At 43.1% G+C, this 18034-nt stretch overlaps 2 protein-coding genes across 2 annotated transcripts in view; one reads left to right on the top strand and one right to left on the bottom strand.

Annotated features, from left to right (window-relative positions):
* Positions 1 to 16806, bottom strand: part of LOC310949045 (uncharacterized protein) — a gene marked incomplete at its 3' end in the record, with an annotated part of 29193 nt that extends 12387 nt beyond the window's left edge. Inside the window, exons 1-4 of the mRNA XM_083916377.1 lie at positions 16639 to 16806; positions 13002 to 13965; positions 12698 to 12787; positions 12208 to 12617 (exon numbers count right to left, since the gene is read on the bottom strand). Of these exons, the coding sequence (XP_083772503.1) occupies positions 12208 to 12617; positions 12698 to 12787; positions 13002 to 13946 (1445 nt within the window). The 5' untranslated portion in view covers positions 13947 to 13965; positions 16639 to 16806. The remainder of the gene's footprint in view (positions 1 to 12207; positions 12618 to 12697; positions 12788 to 13001; positions 13966 to 16638) is intronic.
* Positions 9079 to 11866, top strand: LOC310949912 (CXADR-like membrane protein). Its single transcript, XM_083917523.1, has 5 exons — positions 9079 to 9209; positions 9472 to 9738; positions 10527 to 10769; positions 11069 to 11185; positions 11398 to 11866. Exons 2-5 carry the CDS (start codon positions 9600 to 9602, stop codon positions 11487 to 11489), a joined length of 591 nt encoding a protein of 196 aa, XP_083773649.1. The 5' UTR covers positions 9079 to 9209; positions 9472 to 9599; the 3' UTR covers positions 11490 to 11866.
* Positions 16807 to 18034: the final 1228 nt, after the last annotated feature.

Genomic DNA, 18034 nt, shown 5'->3' with positions numbered 1-18034 from the left:
GTCGGGCACTGTACACCAAAATGTGCCGGAAATAGCGGGAGTGAGCGAGTCATCAGAAGCCCCAAAGGACGTCCTGAAATACTGAAAGTGACGTTTGCTGTCAATTTCTCTTATTTGTAAAAGGTTCACAAAGACGTGCAGGTGTTGGGTTCATTGATGACTCTAAATCACCCGTAGGTGTGAATGGTTGTCTGTCTCTGTTCGTCTCTATGTGTCCTGTGATAGACTGGCGTCCTGTCCAGGGTGGACCCCAGAACACGCCCGATGTCAGCTGGGATCGGCTCCAGCCCCCCCGCGACCCCGACAGGGACAAGAGGCTGAAGATGAATGAATGAATGAATGAATGAAACTCAATGAAGAGAAGAAGTCATCGTAAAAGGTTCACAGGTTCGGTCGTTGTTTGCTTTGCTCGACAGAGCGTTTGGACCCGGAAATAGTATTTTGAAAGGGTGTTAAAGACCAGATAATGTACTACACGTACAACAATTAACCACTGTCATTCTGGCTAGTGGCTCTGTCTAAGACTTGGCTTGGGAACCAGAGGGTTGTTGGGTCAAGTTCCCATATGGACGTAGGGAGTGTGGACTCCTGATGCGCTACCCCCTGATTGTGCTGTGTTTATCAAGAGGGGATCCGCGAAAGATACATCTCAACTGCAAATTATCTTGTGTGGATTGATAAATCATAAGTAATTTCAGTAATAATGGTTAATTTAAATACCACTGACACGTATTTTGACCGATCTGAGACCACATTACCCCTAAAGCTTTAAATTCTTGCTCAAAGACGAGAAGGGAATTTAGAAAACCCACATTTTTTCTCAGCAGACATAAAACATGTAATTACATAAAAAAAATTGTAATGACTGCACTTAACGAGGGGCGTTAGGGAGTTGATATTGCAAATGCTCTTCATCACTCAGTGTTTCTCATTAATCACCTAGACTGTGGCAGCCGACCGTAGTCTAATTTGTCCCGCCACAGTTTCATAATGAACCAAAAATATGTTTACACTCATAATAACATCAAAGACTTCGAACGTTGACTTTTTGCGCTGTTGCTTCTGTCATTCCTGACGGTGTCGAAAACCACAGGGGAGAGTTGGAGTCGCCGCTTGTGTGTGTGTGTGCGCGTGGTGGAAGTAGACGAGGGAGCGAGTGTTGAAGCACCGATCGTTAATGACAAGTCAAAATATCTGCAGTTGGACTTGGTAAATGGACTTGTACTTATAAAGCGCCTTTCTACTCTTCTGCCTACTCAAGGCGTTTTCACAGTGTCTGTCACATTCACACTGATAGCAGTGGACATCTACAGACCATCTAATCTAATATAACCATTCACACACATTCACACACCCATGCGCAGCACGGGGAGCAATTCAGGGTTCAGTGTCTTGCCCAAGGACACTTCGACATGTGGACCGGGGGAGATGGGGATCGAACTACCAAGCTCTCGAATGGAGGACGAGCCACTCTGTCACCGAGCCACAGTCGCTCCACAGTCGTTAGAAAGGTCACTCTTATTCAAACAGAACGAGAAAATAATAAACGACATTCATTTCACCGCTCACCTCCAACATCCGTCCAGAAACTCCCCAAAAGGCAGGACCTCGACTGAGTTCAGTGCGTTGGACCTGGACACCTGTCGATCAAGCAGACCCAATCCCAACATTCATACCTATTTTTTAACCTTCATATCTTATTTTCATATCAGTGTCTGAATTTGTTGTGCTGGTGGGACTGATATGAAACAGGTTATTGCATTTCTGACTTTATCTTGTTTTTATACTCGTCGGTGCTCCAGACATGCAAGTGTTTGACTCATACTTGTCTTGGTCTTGTGTGTTGGTGACCCCCTGGATGTTATCACAGAGAACTTTACGATGACGCTTAGCGTATCCTTTACCACAAACGCAATGCTGATTGGCTGATGCACCACAGTCACGCAAATCAATTCTTGCATTGGATGCAATGTCACATGTAACACGTCGCCTTTCTTGTAATCGCATCTGTGCGTTGACTTTGTACGTAATCTTGTAGCATCCATCACATGCGGTCTGAACGCAGCTTAAGACAAGTCCAAGTCAAAACCGGCACAAGACCAAGACAAGTCTGAGTCAAAACACACTAGACCTGTCTTGGTCTTGTGTGTTTTGATTCAGACTTGTCTTGGTCTTTTGTGGCGTTTGATTCAGACCTGTCTTGGTCTTTTGCGTGGTTTGATTCAGACTTGTCTGGGTATCCTGGTTGTTTTGACTTGGACTTGTCTTGGTCTTGTGTAGTTTGATTCAGACTTGTCTTGTTCTCGTGTGTTTTGATTCAGACTTGTCTTGGTCTTTTGTGGGTTTTGACTTGGACTTCTCTTGGTCTTGTGCGTGTTTTAACTTGGACTTGACTTAAGCTACGTTCAGACCGCATGTGACAGATGCGACAAGATTACGTACAAAGTCAACGCACAGATGCGATTACAAGACAGGCAGCGCGTTACATGTGACATTGCGTCCAATGCAAGAGTTGATTTGCGTGACTGTGGTGCATCAGCCAATCATTATTGCGTTTGCGGTAAAGGATATGCTAAGCGTCATCGTAAAGATCTCTGTGATAACATCCAGGGGGTCACCAAAGTCACCATGGTGGAGTGAAGCGTACGTTCGGTTGATCCACGAGGAGACCTGCGGTGTGCCAGCTAACCGCTTTACTTGTTATGCTTTCCGTCGCTCCAAACTCGTGATCCAAATACGATCAAGTGGCGTTTCCTGCGTCCAGTCTGAACACAGCTTTAGCCTTGTTCGTGTTTTGACCCGGACTCGTCTTGGTATCGTGGTTTTTTCGACTCAGACGTGTCTCAGTTTCTTTTGTTTTGGTGTTTTGATACAGATTTGTTGACTCATTTGAATATTTTTCTAAATCCAAAAGACTGAACTGAGCGACTGAAGTTTTATCTTGTCTTATCTTGGTCTTGCGTCCATTAAGTCTCAACACAAGAGATTTATCAGTGAAACCAATAAAACAATAGTTTTCACAAAAGCATTCATTAAGGGGCTTTTTGTTTTTTAGTTCAGCTAAATCATTATTGTGTCTGATGTGGATTAAGGTCACATTTAATAATGTAACTTGCAAAGTGCGTCATTTTTTCCACATTATGTTTTTCTTAAATAAACAGAAATTGCTGATGTAATGTAGATAAGGGCATAATTTCATCAAATTACAATTTAATTTGCTTTAATGACATAATGACATCTGTGTATCAGCAGGAGGCATACTTCAGAAAAACATTAAACTGATTAAACTCAGATGAGCAGCAGTGTGGGTGAACATTTAGGAGCGACCTATCGACACATACAGGCTAAAAGGTAAACTGATCATAGACCACATTACCCTAAAGCTCTATCAGCAGGACTTCAGACAGTAGATATTTCTCTTGTCAGATACAGCACAGGCATAAAAACGTAATAGCATCATAATGGCAGCACTTTATTCAGTGGTGTTAGGGTGTTGATATTGTGAATGCTGATTTACTGACACACCTAAAAGGTAAAGATCCATCACTGATGTTAATCATTTTAGAATGTTTCTTTAATCTATAATAACTAAATCAGGGCTGTACTCAAGTCTGTTTGTAACCCTGGTATCTCGGATTTGTCTCAGTCTGGGGGATTCGACGCAGACTCGTGGTCATGGGGGTTTTCACTCGCGCTGGTCTCGGTGGCAACGGGAGATAACGTCTCAGTGTCACCAGTCAGACAACGTTCGCATACAAGTCCCGTCGGACACAGTTTCCAGTCTTTTTGTGGTGCTTTCAGGGCGCACTCACACTGTCCAACCGTACCGTGCCCAAGCACGTTTCACGGCTAAAGTTCAGTTTGTTTGACCAGTGTGAGTGCAACCGTACCGCGTCTAGGCACGGTACGCTTGCCAGCCACCGCCCGTTGGGGAGAGGTGGGCTTTTGTAAAGCCATTTGCACGTGTACGAGCACGAGCGTGCGCACGTGTACGAGCACGAGGCCTACGGCGGTTCTGAGGTCATTTCCTGTGCGCCTGTTGGGACATAGAAAAAAGAAGGAGGGACCAAGCGCGGACATTGAAAAAAACGGCGGCGAATTTAGCCAAAAAAAAAACTGTCCGACTGGTGACAATATCTCATTAGGCCTATTTCTGATCCGGGTCATCCCTACTTTTCCCCGGGTCCTATCTTCCCTGGTCGTATAAGCCTCTGCCTTCGCTGATTTAATTGTATTTTGTTAGAGTTGGAGTTTACGGTTACAGTGACGGTGAGGGGCAGAGTTAGGGGGTAGTGTTAGGGTCTACAAAGACCTATTTGCCGGGGAATCTGGCTCAGGACGTGTGCCAATGTTCCCCGGTCACATCCAAAAGGGGGGAACATAGGGACATAGGTACGCTCCCAACCATAGCTATCAGCCTGAAAGCTAACATTACGCTAGCATGATTCATTTCATTACATTCACAATAGTCAGTAAATCAGTGATTAATCAGTAAATATTGATATGTTGGTATGGGCTGTGAGATGTTTGCCCCTTTGTGTCACTTACTTCTTGGCGGTTGTGTGTGACAGTCGCCATCTTGTGGTGTTCAGAGGAAGGACTACATTTCGTGCCAGCTCGTATTGTTGCTGTTTAAACGACGGCGCATTGATTTAGAACGGTGAACAAACGCTCTCACCCTGCAGCCAATCAGAATCGAGTATTCAGCCCAACGCGCGAGACAGTTAGCGCTTGTTACCGGGCAACAGAGAGAGGGAAAGCGGGTAAAACTGCTTTTATTTCCACTTTATACTCGATTAATTAAGTGTTTTTTCGACCCGAACCAGAGCTGCTGACTGTCGGAGCACTGGAAAACCAAATTCAGACGATTCTGGTGAGTTAAATATTGTTTCTGTCCAGTTTAATTGAAAATACCGGCTTTTGTCAATGGAGTCTGGTGCTCTTGAGACGACCCTATATGCTCCTTTTCACATCTTAACTCGGTTAATTAAGGATTCATTTGTGACCAAACTATAGTTTCTGAATGTTGGATAAATGGAAAAGACGAATTAATTCAAGTTAGGTGAGTTTAATTGTGTTTCTGTCCATGTTTGAATGAAGTTTGGGGTTTTATAGGGCGGTAAAATCACTGCTTTTGTCAATGGAGTCTGGTGGACTATTTCTTTGCACATATTAACTTGATTAAACAAGGATTTATTTATATTTTTTAACCAAACCTAGCTCTAGTTTGCCAACTAGGTGTCTTATAATAATGTTATTTAATAAGATCATTACTTATATCCAGCACATTAATCAAACTTAAGATGATAAATGCATCTGTCAGTTACATCAGCAGTAGCCTACTTGAGTGTAAATGCTTGTTTAATACTCATTGTTTAAGCTCAATTATAATTGTTTTTGATAATCACATTAAACTGTACATTATCAGTAGCATGCAACATCTATTTCATTCAGACAAAATGCCTTTAATCGTATTATTGTCATCACAGAATGACTGAAATTTAAAAAAACAGCCTCTTTACAGAGTTTTGCTTCAACGCTAAACAGGAAAGGTCAAGTTTAGCCTGCTCTTGTTATTTTAAAGACTCAAACAGTGCTGTTGTTTTTTGTGTCTCTAATTAGTATTATTATTAGTGTTGGTGTTTTTTACGTCTTGTCTTCTGTGTGTTCAGTATCTGTAGTTCAGTCAACTTAAACACAGTGAGCCTGCAGAGTAGATGAATGTCTCCCCCCCCCCCTGCAGGAGAACAACCTGAAGTCTATTAAGGGCGCACTCCCACTGTTCCTCCGTCCCGTGCCCCGTGCTTTAGGGTCCTTGTCCCCCCCTCCAGGCCCGTTTGTACTCACACTACCTGGGCCTCGGAGAATGCTTCTTGCTGCCTATACGTCATCACGCCGTAACACGTCACACGCATTGATGACGTCATGGCGATGCGTGGCTTTGTTTCCAGATCTTTCCGTAGACCTCGGAGTTTTTGTGCGTCTTGTCGACTGTTTCACACCAACGTGAACCTTTCACCGCCATTGTTTGAAATGTCCGCGCATGGTCCCTCCTTCTTTTTTCTATGTCCCAACAGGCGCACAGGAAATGACCTCAGAACCGCCGTAGGCCTCGTGCTCGTACACGTGCGCACGCTCGTGCTCGTACATGTGCAAACGTGCTTTACTAAAGCCCACCTCTCCCAAACGGGCCGTGGACGGCAAGCGTGCCGCTCCTAGGCGCGGTAAGGTTGCACTCACACTGGTCAAAGGAACCAGACTTTACCTGTGAAACCTGTTTGGGCACGGTACGAATGGACAGTGTGAGTGCGCCCTAAGTGTACTTCCGAACAACTATGAAATACTTTTACTTTACTTGACTATTTCAAATTTATGATACTTTATATTTATACTCTTAAGTATGATACTTTGTACTCCACTGCATTATTTGACACCTTCAGTCACTTTGCAGAGTACTATTCATACAAAATAAATCAACTGATAACCTTTGATATATGACGGGTTAAGATACTCAGGAGTCTATAAAGTAACACACGTCACACACACAGAAACCAAACAACCCACACCAGCCCTGGCAGAGGCCCTAGGGCCGTCACAGCATTAATGCATCAACAATTATAATATCATTATGAAAATGGCCCATTCTGCTGCAACTAATGATAGTTTTCTTGATTAATTGATGAGTTGTTTGGTTTATAAAATGTAAGAAAATTGTGAAAAATGTGAGAAATCAGTGTTTCCTAAAGCCCCACGGTGACTTCCTCAAATGTTTTGTTTTGTCCACAACTCAAAGATGTTCAGTTCACTTCACAGAGGAGGAAGGAAACCAGAAAATACTCAAACGTGAGAAGCTGCAAACAGGATTTGGACTCAAAAATGAGTCAAACTGATTCATGATTATCAAAAAAAGTTTGTGATTTAATTTAAAAGTTGACAAATAATCGATTTGTCTTTGTAGCTGTTTTACGTCATGAGTACTTTTACTGTTGTACTTTCAGAAAGTGACGCGTTGATGCTGCTCTTGTACTTTTACTTAAGAAGACTGTTACTTGCACAGTAGCACAGAATATTTCTATGGTGGTTAGCACTGTCGCCTCACAGCGAGAGGGCTCCTGGTTCGAATCCCGGCTGGGGCCCTTCTGTGTGGAGTTTGCATGTTGTCTCCGTGTCTGCGTGGGTTTTTTCCGGGTTCTCCGGTTTCCTCCCACAGTCCAAAGACGTGCAGGTGTTGGGTTCATTGATGACTCTAAATCACCCGTAGGTGTGAATGGTTGTCTGTCTCTGTTCGTCTCTATGTGTCCTGTGATAGACTGGCGTCCTGTCCAGGGTGGACCCCGCCTCACGCCCGATGTCAGCTGGGATCGGCTCCAGCCCCCACGACCCTGATAGGGACAAGCGGCTGAAGATGATTGAATGAATGAATGGATGATTACTTCTCCCACTGATTATAACATGAAAAGACATTTTAAAGCTTTCTTGCCTTTCCGTCCTGACAGTGTTATTCACTGACAGATCACTGATCACTAACTTAAAGTTGGTTAAATAAAATAAAAAATTGCTTTTTATGGCGTTAACTACTTTTGCCATGTTACTGTAGCTTAGCTGCTTCTTTGCTCTGGGGGGAAATCCAGTGTTGTGAAGCTTAATTTAATGTAGATTTACTGCTCACTTCACTTTCTAAGAAGCTTTCCCAACACTGATTTAATTTCCCCGGTTTAAGAAACCAGAAGTTGTGTGTTTGAGGCGGCGATGTCACATTTCCATGTGATAAAAATAAACAGACGCACGAAAACAACCTCATCATTTCGTCCTCCCGTCATCAGACGACATGAAGGCTCCGTCGGACTCTCTGATCCTCGGTAAGTCCAACGTCAGTTTCAATGGTTGAATGATGAAAGTGAACAGTAGCTAGTCATTAAAGTGGGAAATAGTCATTGTTAAAACTAAATCAGTGAACAGGAAGTAGCTTTCAAACAGTAACTGTGAACAGAAGCTAACTATTATTGAACAGTAATACAATGAACGTTAACTAGATAGCAAACAGGAACTAGTTATCGAAGAGTAACTAGTTATTGAAATGGTAACTAGTTATTGAACAGTAAGTCATTGAATAGTAACTAGTCATTTAAAAGCAAGTCGGTGCACAAGAAACTAGCTAGAGAACAGTGTCGAGTCAGCAAACCGTAACTAATCATTGAATGGTAACTAATTGTTGAGAAGTAGCTAGTTAGTGTCTTACATAATGACAGTAAACAACAATAACCAGTCAGTTAACAGTAACTAGTGAGTGGACAGTAAATAGTCATGTAGACTAGTAACCTGTAACTTGGCGAACTATAGCTAGTTGCCAAGTTACAGCTAGTTGTTGAACTGTAACTAGTCAGTGTTGTGGCTTACATGGTGACAGCAAACAATAACCAATCAGTAAATAATAACTAGTGAGTGAACAGTAAAGTCATCAGACAGTTACTAGTTGTAGATTAGTAACCTGTAACTTGGCGAACTATAACTAGTTCCCAAGTTACAGCTAGTTGTTGAACTGTAGCTAGTCAGTGTTGTGGCTTACATGGTGACAGTAAACGATAACCAGTCAGTAACTAGTCAATGAATGAAAAGTGAGTAACTAGGCGCTGTCATTTACAGGTTACATGATGCCAGTAAACAGTAACTAATCATTGGTTAGTTACTGTTTACTTGGCTAACTATAACTAGTTCCCAAGTTACAGCTAGTTGTTGAACTGTAACCAGTCAGTGTTGTGGCTTACATGGTGACAGTAAACAACAACCAGTTACTGACTAACTAGTTACTGAGGTAAGTAAGTCAGTAACTAGTCAATGAATGAAAAGTGAGTAACTAGCCACTGTCATTTACAGGTTACATGATGTCGGTTAACAGTAACTAGCTAGTTAACAGTAAGATTGTCAGAAGAACACATGAATCACTTTGATGGATTTGTCCTGCGCGTTAGTGACGGCAGCAGGAAGTTCACACTTTCTGCATTTCTCCTTTTTCAGTGTGGTTCACTTTTCTCTCCTGGCGTGTTACTGAGGTTTCTGTTTCCCCACAGCTCCATTATGTAGACAGTGACTTTCTCTCCAACGTTTCCCTTTGACGCGATGAAACTCTGCTGCCCTCTCTGACATGAATTAACCCTGTTGTCCTGTTGCAGGCCTGAGCGTGCTGCTGTTTGGACGGGCTGTTTCTGAAGGTGAGCTGATGGCACCCTGATAATGCTAAAGAACACTTTGTCCGTCTGTCCTCATAGTCTACCTCTTACCTTATTGTTTGCTTTACTCCTGTTTCTTTCCAACTAAGCCTGTGCATGTTCTCATTTGTCCAGGTCATCGTTATCCCCAAAGCAACTTCTTTCAAACTGTTTAGTTACATTTAAACACAAGGAGGAAGACATTAGCTCAAACACACACATCTACCAATTATCACTTGTCTGTCCGCGTTGTTTTGTCCTGCAGTTTTTCTGAACGTCAGTCCAAACCATCAAGTGTTCTTCAGGAAAGACTCTGTCTCCCTGAGTTGTGTTGAAGATGGACAGACAGTAGAGGGATGGACAGTGAAGAGGATAACAGGAGAACAGACACAGATGTGTGGTCAACAAGACTTTGGGACGATTGATGGTTCCTCCTGCGTGGTTTTACAGCTCTTCCCATCAGACGGTGGAGTTTACTGGTGTGAAAGCAGAGCTGGACTGAGGAGCGCTCAGGTCACCATCAGCGTATCTGGTAGAGAAGCGTACCTGTTTCACCCTGTGTTTTAATGAAGTCTTATCTGTCTTTATTTGGCTCTCGTTTAGGGATTAAGGGCGCCCTCCCACTGTTCCTCCGTCCCGTGCCCCGTGCTTTAGGGTCCTTGTCCCCCCCTCCAGGCCCGTTTGTACTCACACTACCTGGGCCTCGGCGAATGCTTCTTGCTGCCTATACGTCATCACGCCGTAACACGTCACACGCATTGATGACGTCATGGCGATGCGTGGCTTTGTTTCCAGATCTTTCCGTAGACCTCGGAGTTTTTGTGCGTCTTGTCGACTGTTTTTGAATCTTTTCATCGACCAAATCTGCAGTAAACACTCCACCTCCGCATCACACCAACGTGAACCTTTTGCCGCCATTGTTCTAAATGTCCGCCCATGGTCCCTCCTTCTTTTTTCTACGTCCCAACAGGCGCACAGGAAATGACCTCAGAACCGGCGTAGGCCTCGTGCTCGTACACGTGCGCACACTCTTGCTCGTACATGTGCAAACGTGCTTTACAAAATTCCACCTCTCCCAAACGGGTCGTGGCCGGCAACCGTACCGCGCCTAGACGCTAAACAAGCCTAAACAAACTAGACTTTAGACGTGTAGCATGCTTGGGCACAGTACGGATGGACAGTGTGAGTGCGCCCTAAGTCTGTATTTATGGGTTTCCAACCAACGTCATCAGTGGGATGCATGGACTATCTCTGTCTGTATGGCAGTGGTCTAATTTAACTGTATGTCCGTGTGGCTCTGGTCTCTGATTTCTCTTTCAGGTCATTCTGTGATCTTGGAGTTCCCCGGACTTCCTGTGATTAAAGGAAGTGATGTCACCCTGCGCTGTAAAACCAGAGATGGTTCCAAACAACTGTCATACTTCTTCAGCAATGACAGCTTCATTGGATACAATAACGCTGGAGAGTTTACCATTCGGGATGTGCAGCAGTCTCATGAAGGTCTCTACTCATGTTCTACTGGACTGTTTTCAAGGTCTTCGAAGAGCTGGCTGAGCGTCAGAGGTCAGGACACTAACACCCAACTTCCATTTTAGTGTCCACACGAAACTTACAGCCACATTTACTCGCTGTCATCATTTGTCTTGTTCATGTTACCCATTAATGGATCCCTTCCTAATGAGCTTACCATGCAAGTGATCCATAGGACAGAACCCACAGTCCTTCTCATTCTGTGCAAAGATGTATTTAAGGATTATATAAACAGCAGTTTCCTCTTTGTATTTCCTTGCTGAGCTGTAGTGGAGGGATAGTAACACGAAGAGAGAATTTCATACTAAAAACACCACTACACTCATGTGAAGGCTCTTCTCCAGATCCTCCTCGTCTGTCTGTGGCCAGGCTAATCTGCCCTCTGGTGGTCATCTTTCTGTACTGCATTTCCACCGCTCTGATGGTGTCTATCTACTGCAAGAGGAAAGGTAAAACCACACACACAAGGTGCATTCAGTTCCACATTACACACTGTCTTCTCTTAGTGCGTGTCCTAATGACCAAATGTGCCGTGTACAATGCACCTACTGTATTTTAGTAATTGGTAGCATTTCTTTTTTTACCTTCAGGATAAAGGCAGGGTGTTACTATCCTGCTTCAAATCCCTAACTCCATCCATGCTTCTTAACTCCGCCCACAGGAAACAAACCAGGTGTCTCCATGGAGGTGGACCCCCGAGTTGAGGGCGGTCGGGGACCAGCAGAACATTACGTCACTGAGCATGATTTCTGAACTGAAGAGGATGTGTTTGTGTGTTGAAGCTGCACAATTTAGATCGTTTCACATCAGACATTTAGCCATAGGAACTTAATGTCTCTTGCTTTCCTGTCACTCCTTCAAATCACTCTGCTTTGAGCTGAATGCTAACATCAGCACCATGTTAGTGTAGCGTATAAGCATGCTAACATATGCTGAGTAACACTAAACACAGAGTACAATTGCGGCTGACTGTATTTTTAACCTTAGTAGATGTCAAGTATTTCGATCTGAGAAGCTAACCTCATGGCGGCGCTACAGAAAAGGTCAGATCACTAAAGTCATTAGGGTTCATCCTCTGGGGATTATGATTGTCTGTACTAAAGTGTTGAAAGCTCACAAACAGGCTAAGAAGTGGGACATGAGTTGAGATCGATTCGTCGAAAAAGCTGTATGTAGTTAAATAAATTAAAGGCAAATGTGTTTATTGGAAATTAGCCAGTTTGTTTGTTTTGATGTTAAAGGGAGAAAACCTTATGCTAAGACCTTATTTTAATAATAATAATGATAATACAAGTGTAGCCATGTTTTAGTTTAAAATGAACGTGTTTCAAAAGAAAGTTGTGTAAAGGAAAAAGAGAGATTTTGTCAAACTGAAGTAAAAATGTCTTTAATGAAAACAGACAAAGGAATAGGCTGAAATATCAGTGTCATGGTTCTTTAAGTTAAAGTATCAGGTCTGCTTTATATTCACATCACAACAATCTTCAGACTGAGTAGTATCATCACCAGCAGGAGGGGGCGGGGCCTGTCAGCACTTCGACCCCTCGGAGTATGTACAGCCTGTTGGATGACGTTGAACACTTTAACCGATCGGCACGGCTTCTCACTGTAGCACATGCAGTCGAAGTTACGGTCGAACCAGTTGACGTCGTCTTGCGAGAGGCCACCACTCACAGTAAGTGGCCCGCCGCGGCGTTTCCGCTCAATCTGGAAACGGCGCGGGTCAAGGTGGAGGAAGACACTGTTTTTCCAGTGCTTTCTCACACAGCGACCTTGGCCCTGGCAGAGCGCCTCGCTGCAGAGTCGCGTTGCTGTGGACACGTTCAGGAGGTACGGGTTCATGACCTGCTCCAGGTGGCGTCGAGCATCGAAGCAGGAGTCCTACGGGATTTGAAATATTAAGTCAGTTAGTGGCTGTTACATTAAGTTGTAAACAAACCCAGAGTGATGCCACTTTCTACCTCTGTGTCGGTGACGTTCATGTCTCCCCAGGCAACAATGCCGGCAGCGCCAAGAGCAGCAGCTTCTCCGATGGTGTTCACAAGATCGAACTGCGAAATGAAAAATTGTCAGCCAATCAGAGGAGAGCAAGAAATGGCTTTTGACTATGACATGTTACAATGACATGTGACAATGTGATTGCTGTTGATGTAATAATAATCAATTGTAGATCAATATTGAACTACGCCTACACAGTTCATAACATATTGTGTCTAAATGTGATGGAAAAGTGTGTCTTTTTGAGAGATCACAGGTGTGTCTGACCTCAGACATGTAGTTATCAACGCTATCTTTGTACACTGGGCGGCTGTAGGCGTAGACAGGGATGGAGTAGGAGCTGTTGGGGAGCATCGACACCCTCATGGCCTCTTGGATACGATGTCGGACGAACTGCCGGGCCTGCTGGGAGTCTCTGAGCACCAGCTCCAGGTAGATGGATGGAAAGAGAGCTGTAGACTCTTTCCAGAGCCACAGCAGTTCGTCGTTTCTTCCTTTCTCAATGGCGGGACACTCTCCGGTGTAGCCCGCCATGTCCTGGTTGTAATCGTAGTTGTAGCAGTCGGGGTACAGGTAGTAACCCCAGAGTCTGTTGGGTCTCATCGTCTTTCCAATGAGAAGGGATCGGAGAAAGTACCTTCTGGCTCCGCGTTCGAACAAAATCTTTGCCCGGTCCTCCGCCTCATCATCTGTCAATGACGTGTTCTTCTTCTTGACCGTTTCAATGGAAATCTGTCGGTAGATGTCTTTGCTGCCCCAGTTTCTGACCCACTGTGGCCTCCATTCCTCAAAGTCAAGCACAGCTAGGCCAGGCCGTTCGCCGGGGATATAGTACTCAATGTCATCCTCAGCCAGATCGTGGTGTTCCTGCAGGTCTATCAGTTGTGGAAGGCCCTCGTCGTATATTTCACCAGTGTCTTCGTCAACGTAGGGGAAGAGGCCGAAGCGGTCGGTGTAGAATATGGAAATTCTCTGGTTGGTTGCCGTCTTCAGTGTGCTGCTGACCATGTGGAAGTGGGAAAGGTCAAGTGGCATGCCAAAGCGGCTGTCACAGAGCTCCGTTGGGGCATTCCACATCAACATGAAGGGGACCCCCGGACGAATGGGAGGGTCCGTCCTTGGTAAAGCCCAGCCGGGGCACAACAGGGACAACAGGGGGATCAGGATGGAGATGAAATGCTGTTTGTCATTAAACAGTTTGAGTTGGTTCATTTTGAAACAGTGATCCAATCTGTCAGAAAAAAAAGAAACGGAAACACAAGTCAGAAAAATAAGGAGGTCGGATTGATTTCATGCAGCTCTTAAACAAATCTAGTTCTGCAGGGAGGTGAGTCAACTTTATCCTGATTTCAGAAGCTTATAGCTCTCACTCTATTTTTGTTTTTTGATCTATAAATGTTCTCCCCAAACGGAACAAAAATTATACCTCGACAAACCAATTTTGAACAGTTGGTGGTGCACAAACGAGAACAAACACATTTGCGATATTCCAAGCAGTTCACGTAAGAAATGTTTCCTTATGTCTAACAATGTATTTAAGGTTTTGCAGATGCTAGCATGGCCGTAGAGTCTTCTGCGAACACTAGGGGAATAACTTTGCCTGGGTCAAAACTCTGGAATCCGCTCACTCCACCAAGTAGACAGATTCATCCGTCAAGGTGACATGAATGAGTGGTTTCTCCAGTAAGCGCTGCGGGGGGAATAACAATTAGCCCAATAAGCACCAGGGGTGAGGCTAACGATGATGTCAATCATGGTCAACCTGTGTAATAGATGTCTCAATATCGCCTGACATCGTAGCTAGTTTTGAGTTCGATCCCCTCCACTAAAAAGAAACGTTGGCGATCCTCAACCAACTCTGTGTATTACAAAATGGGCGGTATGCAGGTGGAAAGCCCTATTATGGGAGTTACGCTTGGACCCAGCGGTTAAGCTAGCAATGAAAAGTAGAAGTAGTTTATATTTAACTAATATAAAATCAAACCTTTGTCAGTGGATAATATTTATATCAGCTAATTTTCCTGCTATATTCACAAACATCACATACTTAATTACTGGTGCTTTAAAAAGTTAGATTTTTAGGGTCTATAAGCATGTGTGTGTGTGTGTGTGTGTGTGTGTGTTATTTTTGTAGATCAGTGTTTGTGTGTAGAACTAGTTACAAGTCATTGATGCACAATACCTGGGAAGATAAGTTAACGCTCCTGCACAGGTAAACTGTCTGATTTATCGTTGTGGACTGTGCAAGGACTTCTAGCTTTGCCTCAAGAGAACAGAAGAATTTTGCAGCAACTAACATTGCGAGAAAGTTACATTTCACACTAAGCTAACCACTTCTTTAAGTCGCTCATTTTTGCAATAGCTGAACTTAGACTCAGACTTTATTATAAAAAAAAACCCAACAACAATCTAGATAACATGGTATAATGCATTTGTTTCGTTGGGGACGGCTGTGTCACACAAATGTGGTCATAAATTATGAAATGTGCCAAAATGCCCAAATTGCCAAAGTCAAGATGTTAACAGTGTTTGTTGCAGACACCAAAGTGTTGCCTGCAGAAATTCCCATCTCAAGTGGAGTCGGTGTCAAATGCAACTTCCTCGCCCTTGTGAAATCCAAATCATTTAAAAAAACAACAATTTAAAGATATTTTTTTACTATTAAATTGTAGGATGTAGGTATAAGAATGATGTTAGTTAATTTTTTGACTTGTCCTGCGAACTTTTACTGTAGTAAGTCAGTTTCAGGGCTTCATTTCCCACATTTCCCTTTTTCAGCCAAGCCTTAGTTCAAGTTAAAACTTGGAGCAGTTGTTTGGAACCACATCCTGAAAGGGAAGATTTACGTGTTTGTTAATAACCTGAAGACAAAAGGCGGACTCGGTGTTGTTGAGGTATGAAACTAAAGCAATATCACTTAGCAACCTCTCCCTCCTTGTCAAAGACTGTGAACCTCTTAATCAAGACACAATAAATTTGATATTATTGCAGCTTTGAGACCCAACTGCTTTTGAATGTCCTTCAAAGGAATAGTTAAACATTTTTGAGGAACACGCTCGTAGGTTTTATTACCAAAAGTCAAACTGTGATCCGTCTTATCCATCTCATCAGCAAGGAAGCAAATACTTTCTTAGACGATTAACACGACTTCATGCTTGCTTTTGTTTTGTCTCATACAGTTTTTCACCAAATTTGTTTTCGTGTTAATCATCTGAATGTATATCTGTATAGAAAGCACCACGGTCAGCCTTTACCGACTTGACTGAACGATCACAGCAGGTCATTCAGACTTTTATATCAAAATATTTGTATATTTAACAATCTATGTAAGAAAACAATTATGTCATCCAACATCTGTGCTGATATCAATGTATTTTTGGTACTTGTGTAGCATAATAACATCAGGAAGGTACAAAACAAAGAGTAAACCGAAACCAGACACTTACACACACTTACTTCTAATAATAGTCACCTGTCTAAAGGTTACCTAAGTCAATATTTGGCGTCTGAAAGAAGTCATCTCCCATTTGTACTTTTAAGCATTCTTACAAGATAATCTGTGCATTTAATGATTCATTAAATTTCCATTCATCTGCTCTGCTGCATGGACTTGGTTTGTGCTCACTGTTAAACCCGCTGACTGATAGTTTACACCCTCTGCACAACGTTAGCTCCAGGATCTTTACGAGGTCACACACTCTGAGGTGTGTCTACAGTGTCTTTGTCTCAGGGCGGCTACAGACCGCTTTTTTATGAGTTCTGTAAAAAGTCAAAAGTCAATCAATTTAATAAAAACGTTACAGCTGCTGGTGAATTTGAGGTTAATGTTCGGGTTCGGAAAACACAAATAAACCTTTGAACCCAAATACGACAGTTAAGTAGACATCATTAACTTCACACCAACCTGCTCTGGGGGTCCAACGTCTTGCCGTCCAAACTGCACACTCAGTCAGTCGTGAAATTACTACCTGTTACTCATAAACATTAACCTCGCTCTTCTCTGGTAGTTTAAATAGTTCTTCTTTAAATAAGCTGTTGCAGGAGCTTCAATTACAGGCTGAACACTTGTGGAAACGTGTCAGCGCAGAATGATTTGCGAGCATGGGGTGTTTTTTATTGGTACAACCGAGGTGAGGACGAGCTGCCCTCCCACTCTGCCTGGAGGAAGATATCCGAGGAAGCTCCGGGATGAGGACTAACGTGTGGACAACTGCCGCTCGTATCTGAGACCTCTGTCAGGACACGCAAAGAATGCAGTGAGAGTTTTAAGTTGGTCAGCAGTGGTTGGAAATGTACTGAGCTGAGGGAAACTTACCCGGTTACATCATCAGACTGGTGAATCACACGCAGAAGAAGATCACAGATCAAAATCGACTTCAGCTCAAAGTTAATATTAATACGTTTTCAGTTGGATTTTATAAACAAGGGTCTAAGTTTTGCCAGAAAATGAATGAATGAAGTCACTAATTTTGATAAACACAAGTGTTTGACTGGGTAGAAAACACAAATAAAATCTAAAAATAGTGCAGTCTTTCGAATGTTGGAGTGTTTATTTACTGTCTTGAAATTAGAAGTAAAGCGTCCGAAACTAATTAACATTATGGGTTTGCAGCTGGCAGCCTCTCAAGCTAACGACACATTAGATCCTTTGTTGTTTATCAATCAATCAATCCTTTATTTGTTAGGGACAGTGCACATTAATGAACAACGATAACATATCACTGTAAAAGTGCCGGATTATAGCAAAGATGCTAATTTGCATCCGGCCGACAGTTGGTCATGATTGACGTTTGGTTGACGGTGAGCTAGTTTGTCAAGCGATCGTCCAATCAGCGTTGGTTTTGAGGCGTGTTTAGGTTTGACGCAACGCTCGCTAACAATTTTTCCTCTGTGATCCTTCTGTTGGAATATGGACCGGGCAGCTGAGATTCAATACTTCAATTAATCCTTTATTTGTTAGGGACAGTCACATTAATGAACAACGATAACAACATATCACTGTAAAAGTGCCGGATTAGAGCAAAGATGCTAATTTGCATCCGTAGTCCCTGCTAAAAAAAAGTAGAAATACTACTAAATAACTAATTAAAATACAAATAGAAGAGACAAGACACACTGCAAAATACATGACACACTCAGGAGGACACCAGACCCACACAGGATAAAACAATGAAATAAGACGTCATGTGCAATATGATAGAGAAGAGTCAGTGGTCGCACTTTTGGTTTGATTTAAGCCACTTTTTGAGTCGACCTTTAAAAGAGGAATATGTGGGGCGTTCCCTTATTGTGGAGGGAAG

This window comes from Echiichthys vipera (genome assembly GCF_963691815.1).
Source record: "Echiichthys vipera genome assembly, chromosome: 7".
Classification (NCBI taxonomy): domain Eukaryota; kingdom Metazoa; phylum Chordata; class Actinopteri; order Perciformes; family Trachinidae; genus Echiichthys; species Echiichthys vipera.
This window is presented reverse-complemented; position numbering and strand designations above follow the sequence as displayed.

Bases quoted from the DNA above. Each gene is read 5' to 3' on its own strand.
- LOC310949912 (XM_083917523.1), top strand. From the start codon at position 9,600: ATGTGTGGTCAACAAGACTTTGGGACGATTGATGGTTCCTCCTGCGTG. The intron at 10,770-11,068 runs GTCAGGACACTA...ACTCATGTGAAG, and splicing joins GAGCTGGCTGAGCGTCAGAG to GCTCTTCTCCAGATCCTCCT. The intron at 11,186-11,397 runs GTAAAACCACAC...CTCCGCCCACAG, and splicing joins TATCTACTGCAAGAGGAAAG to GAAACAAACCAGGTGTCTCC.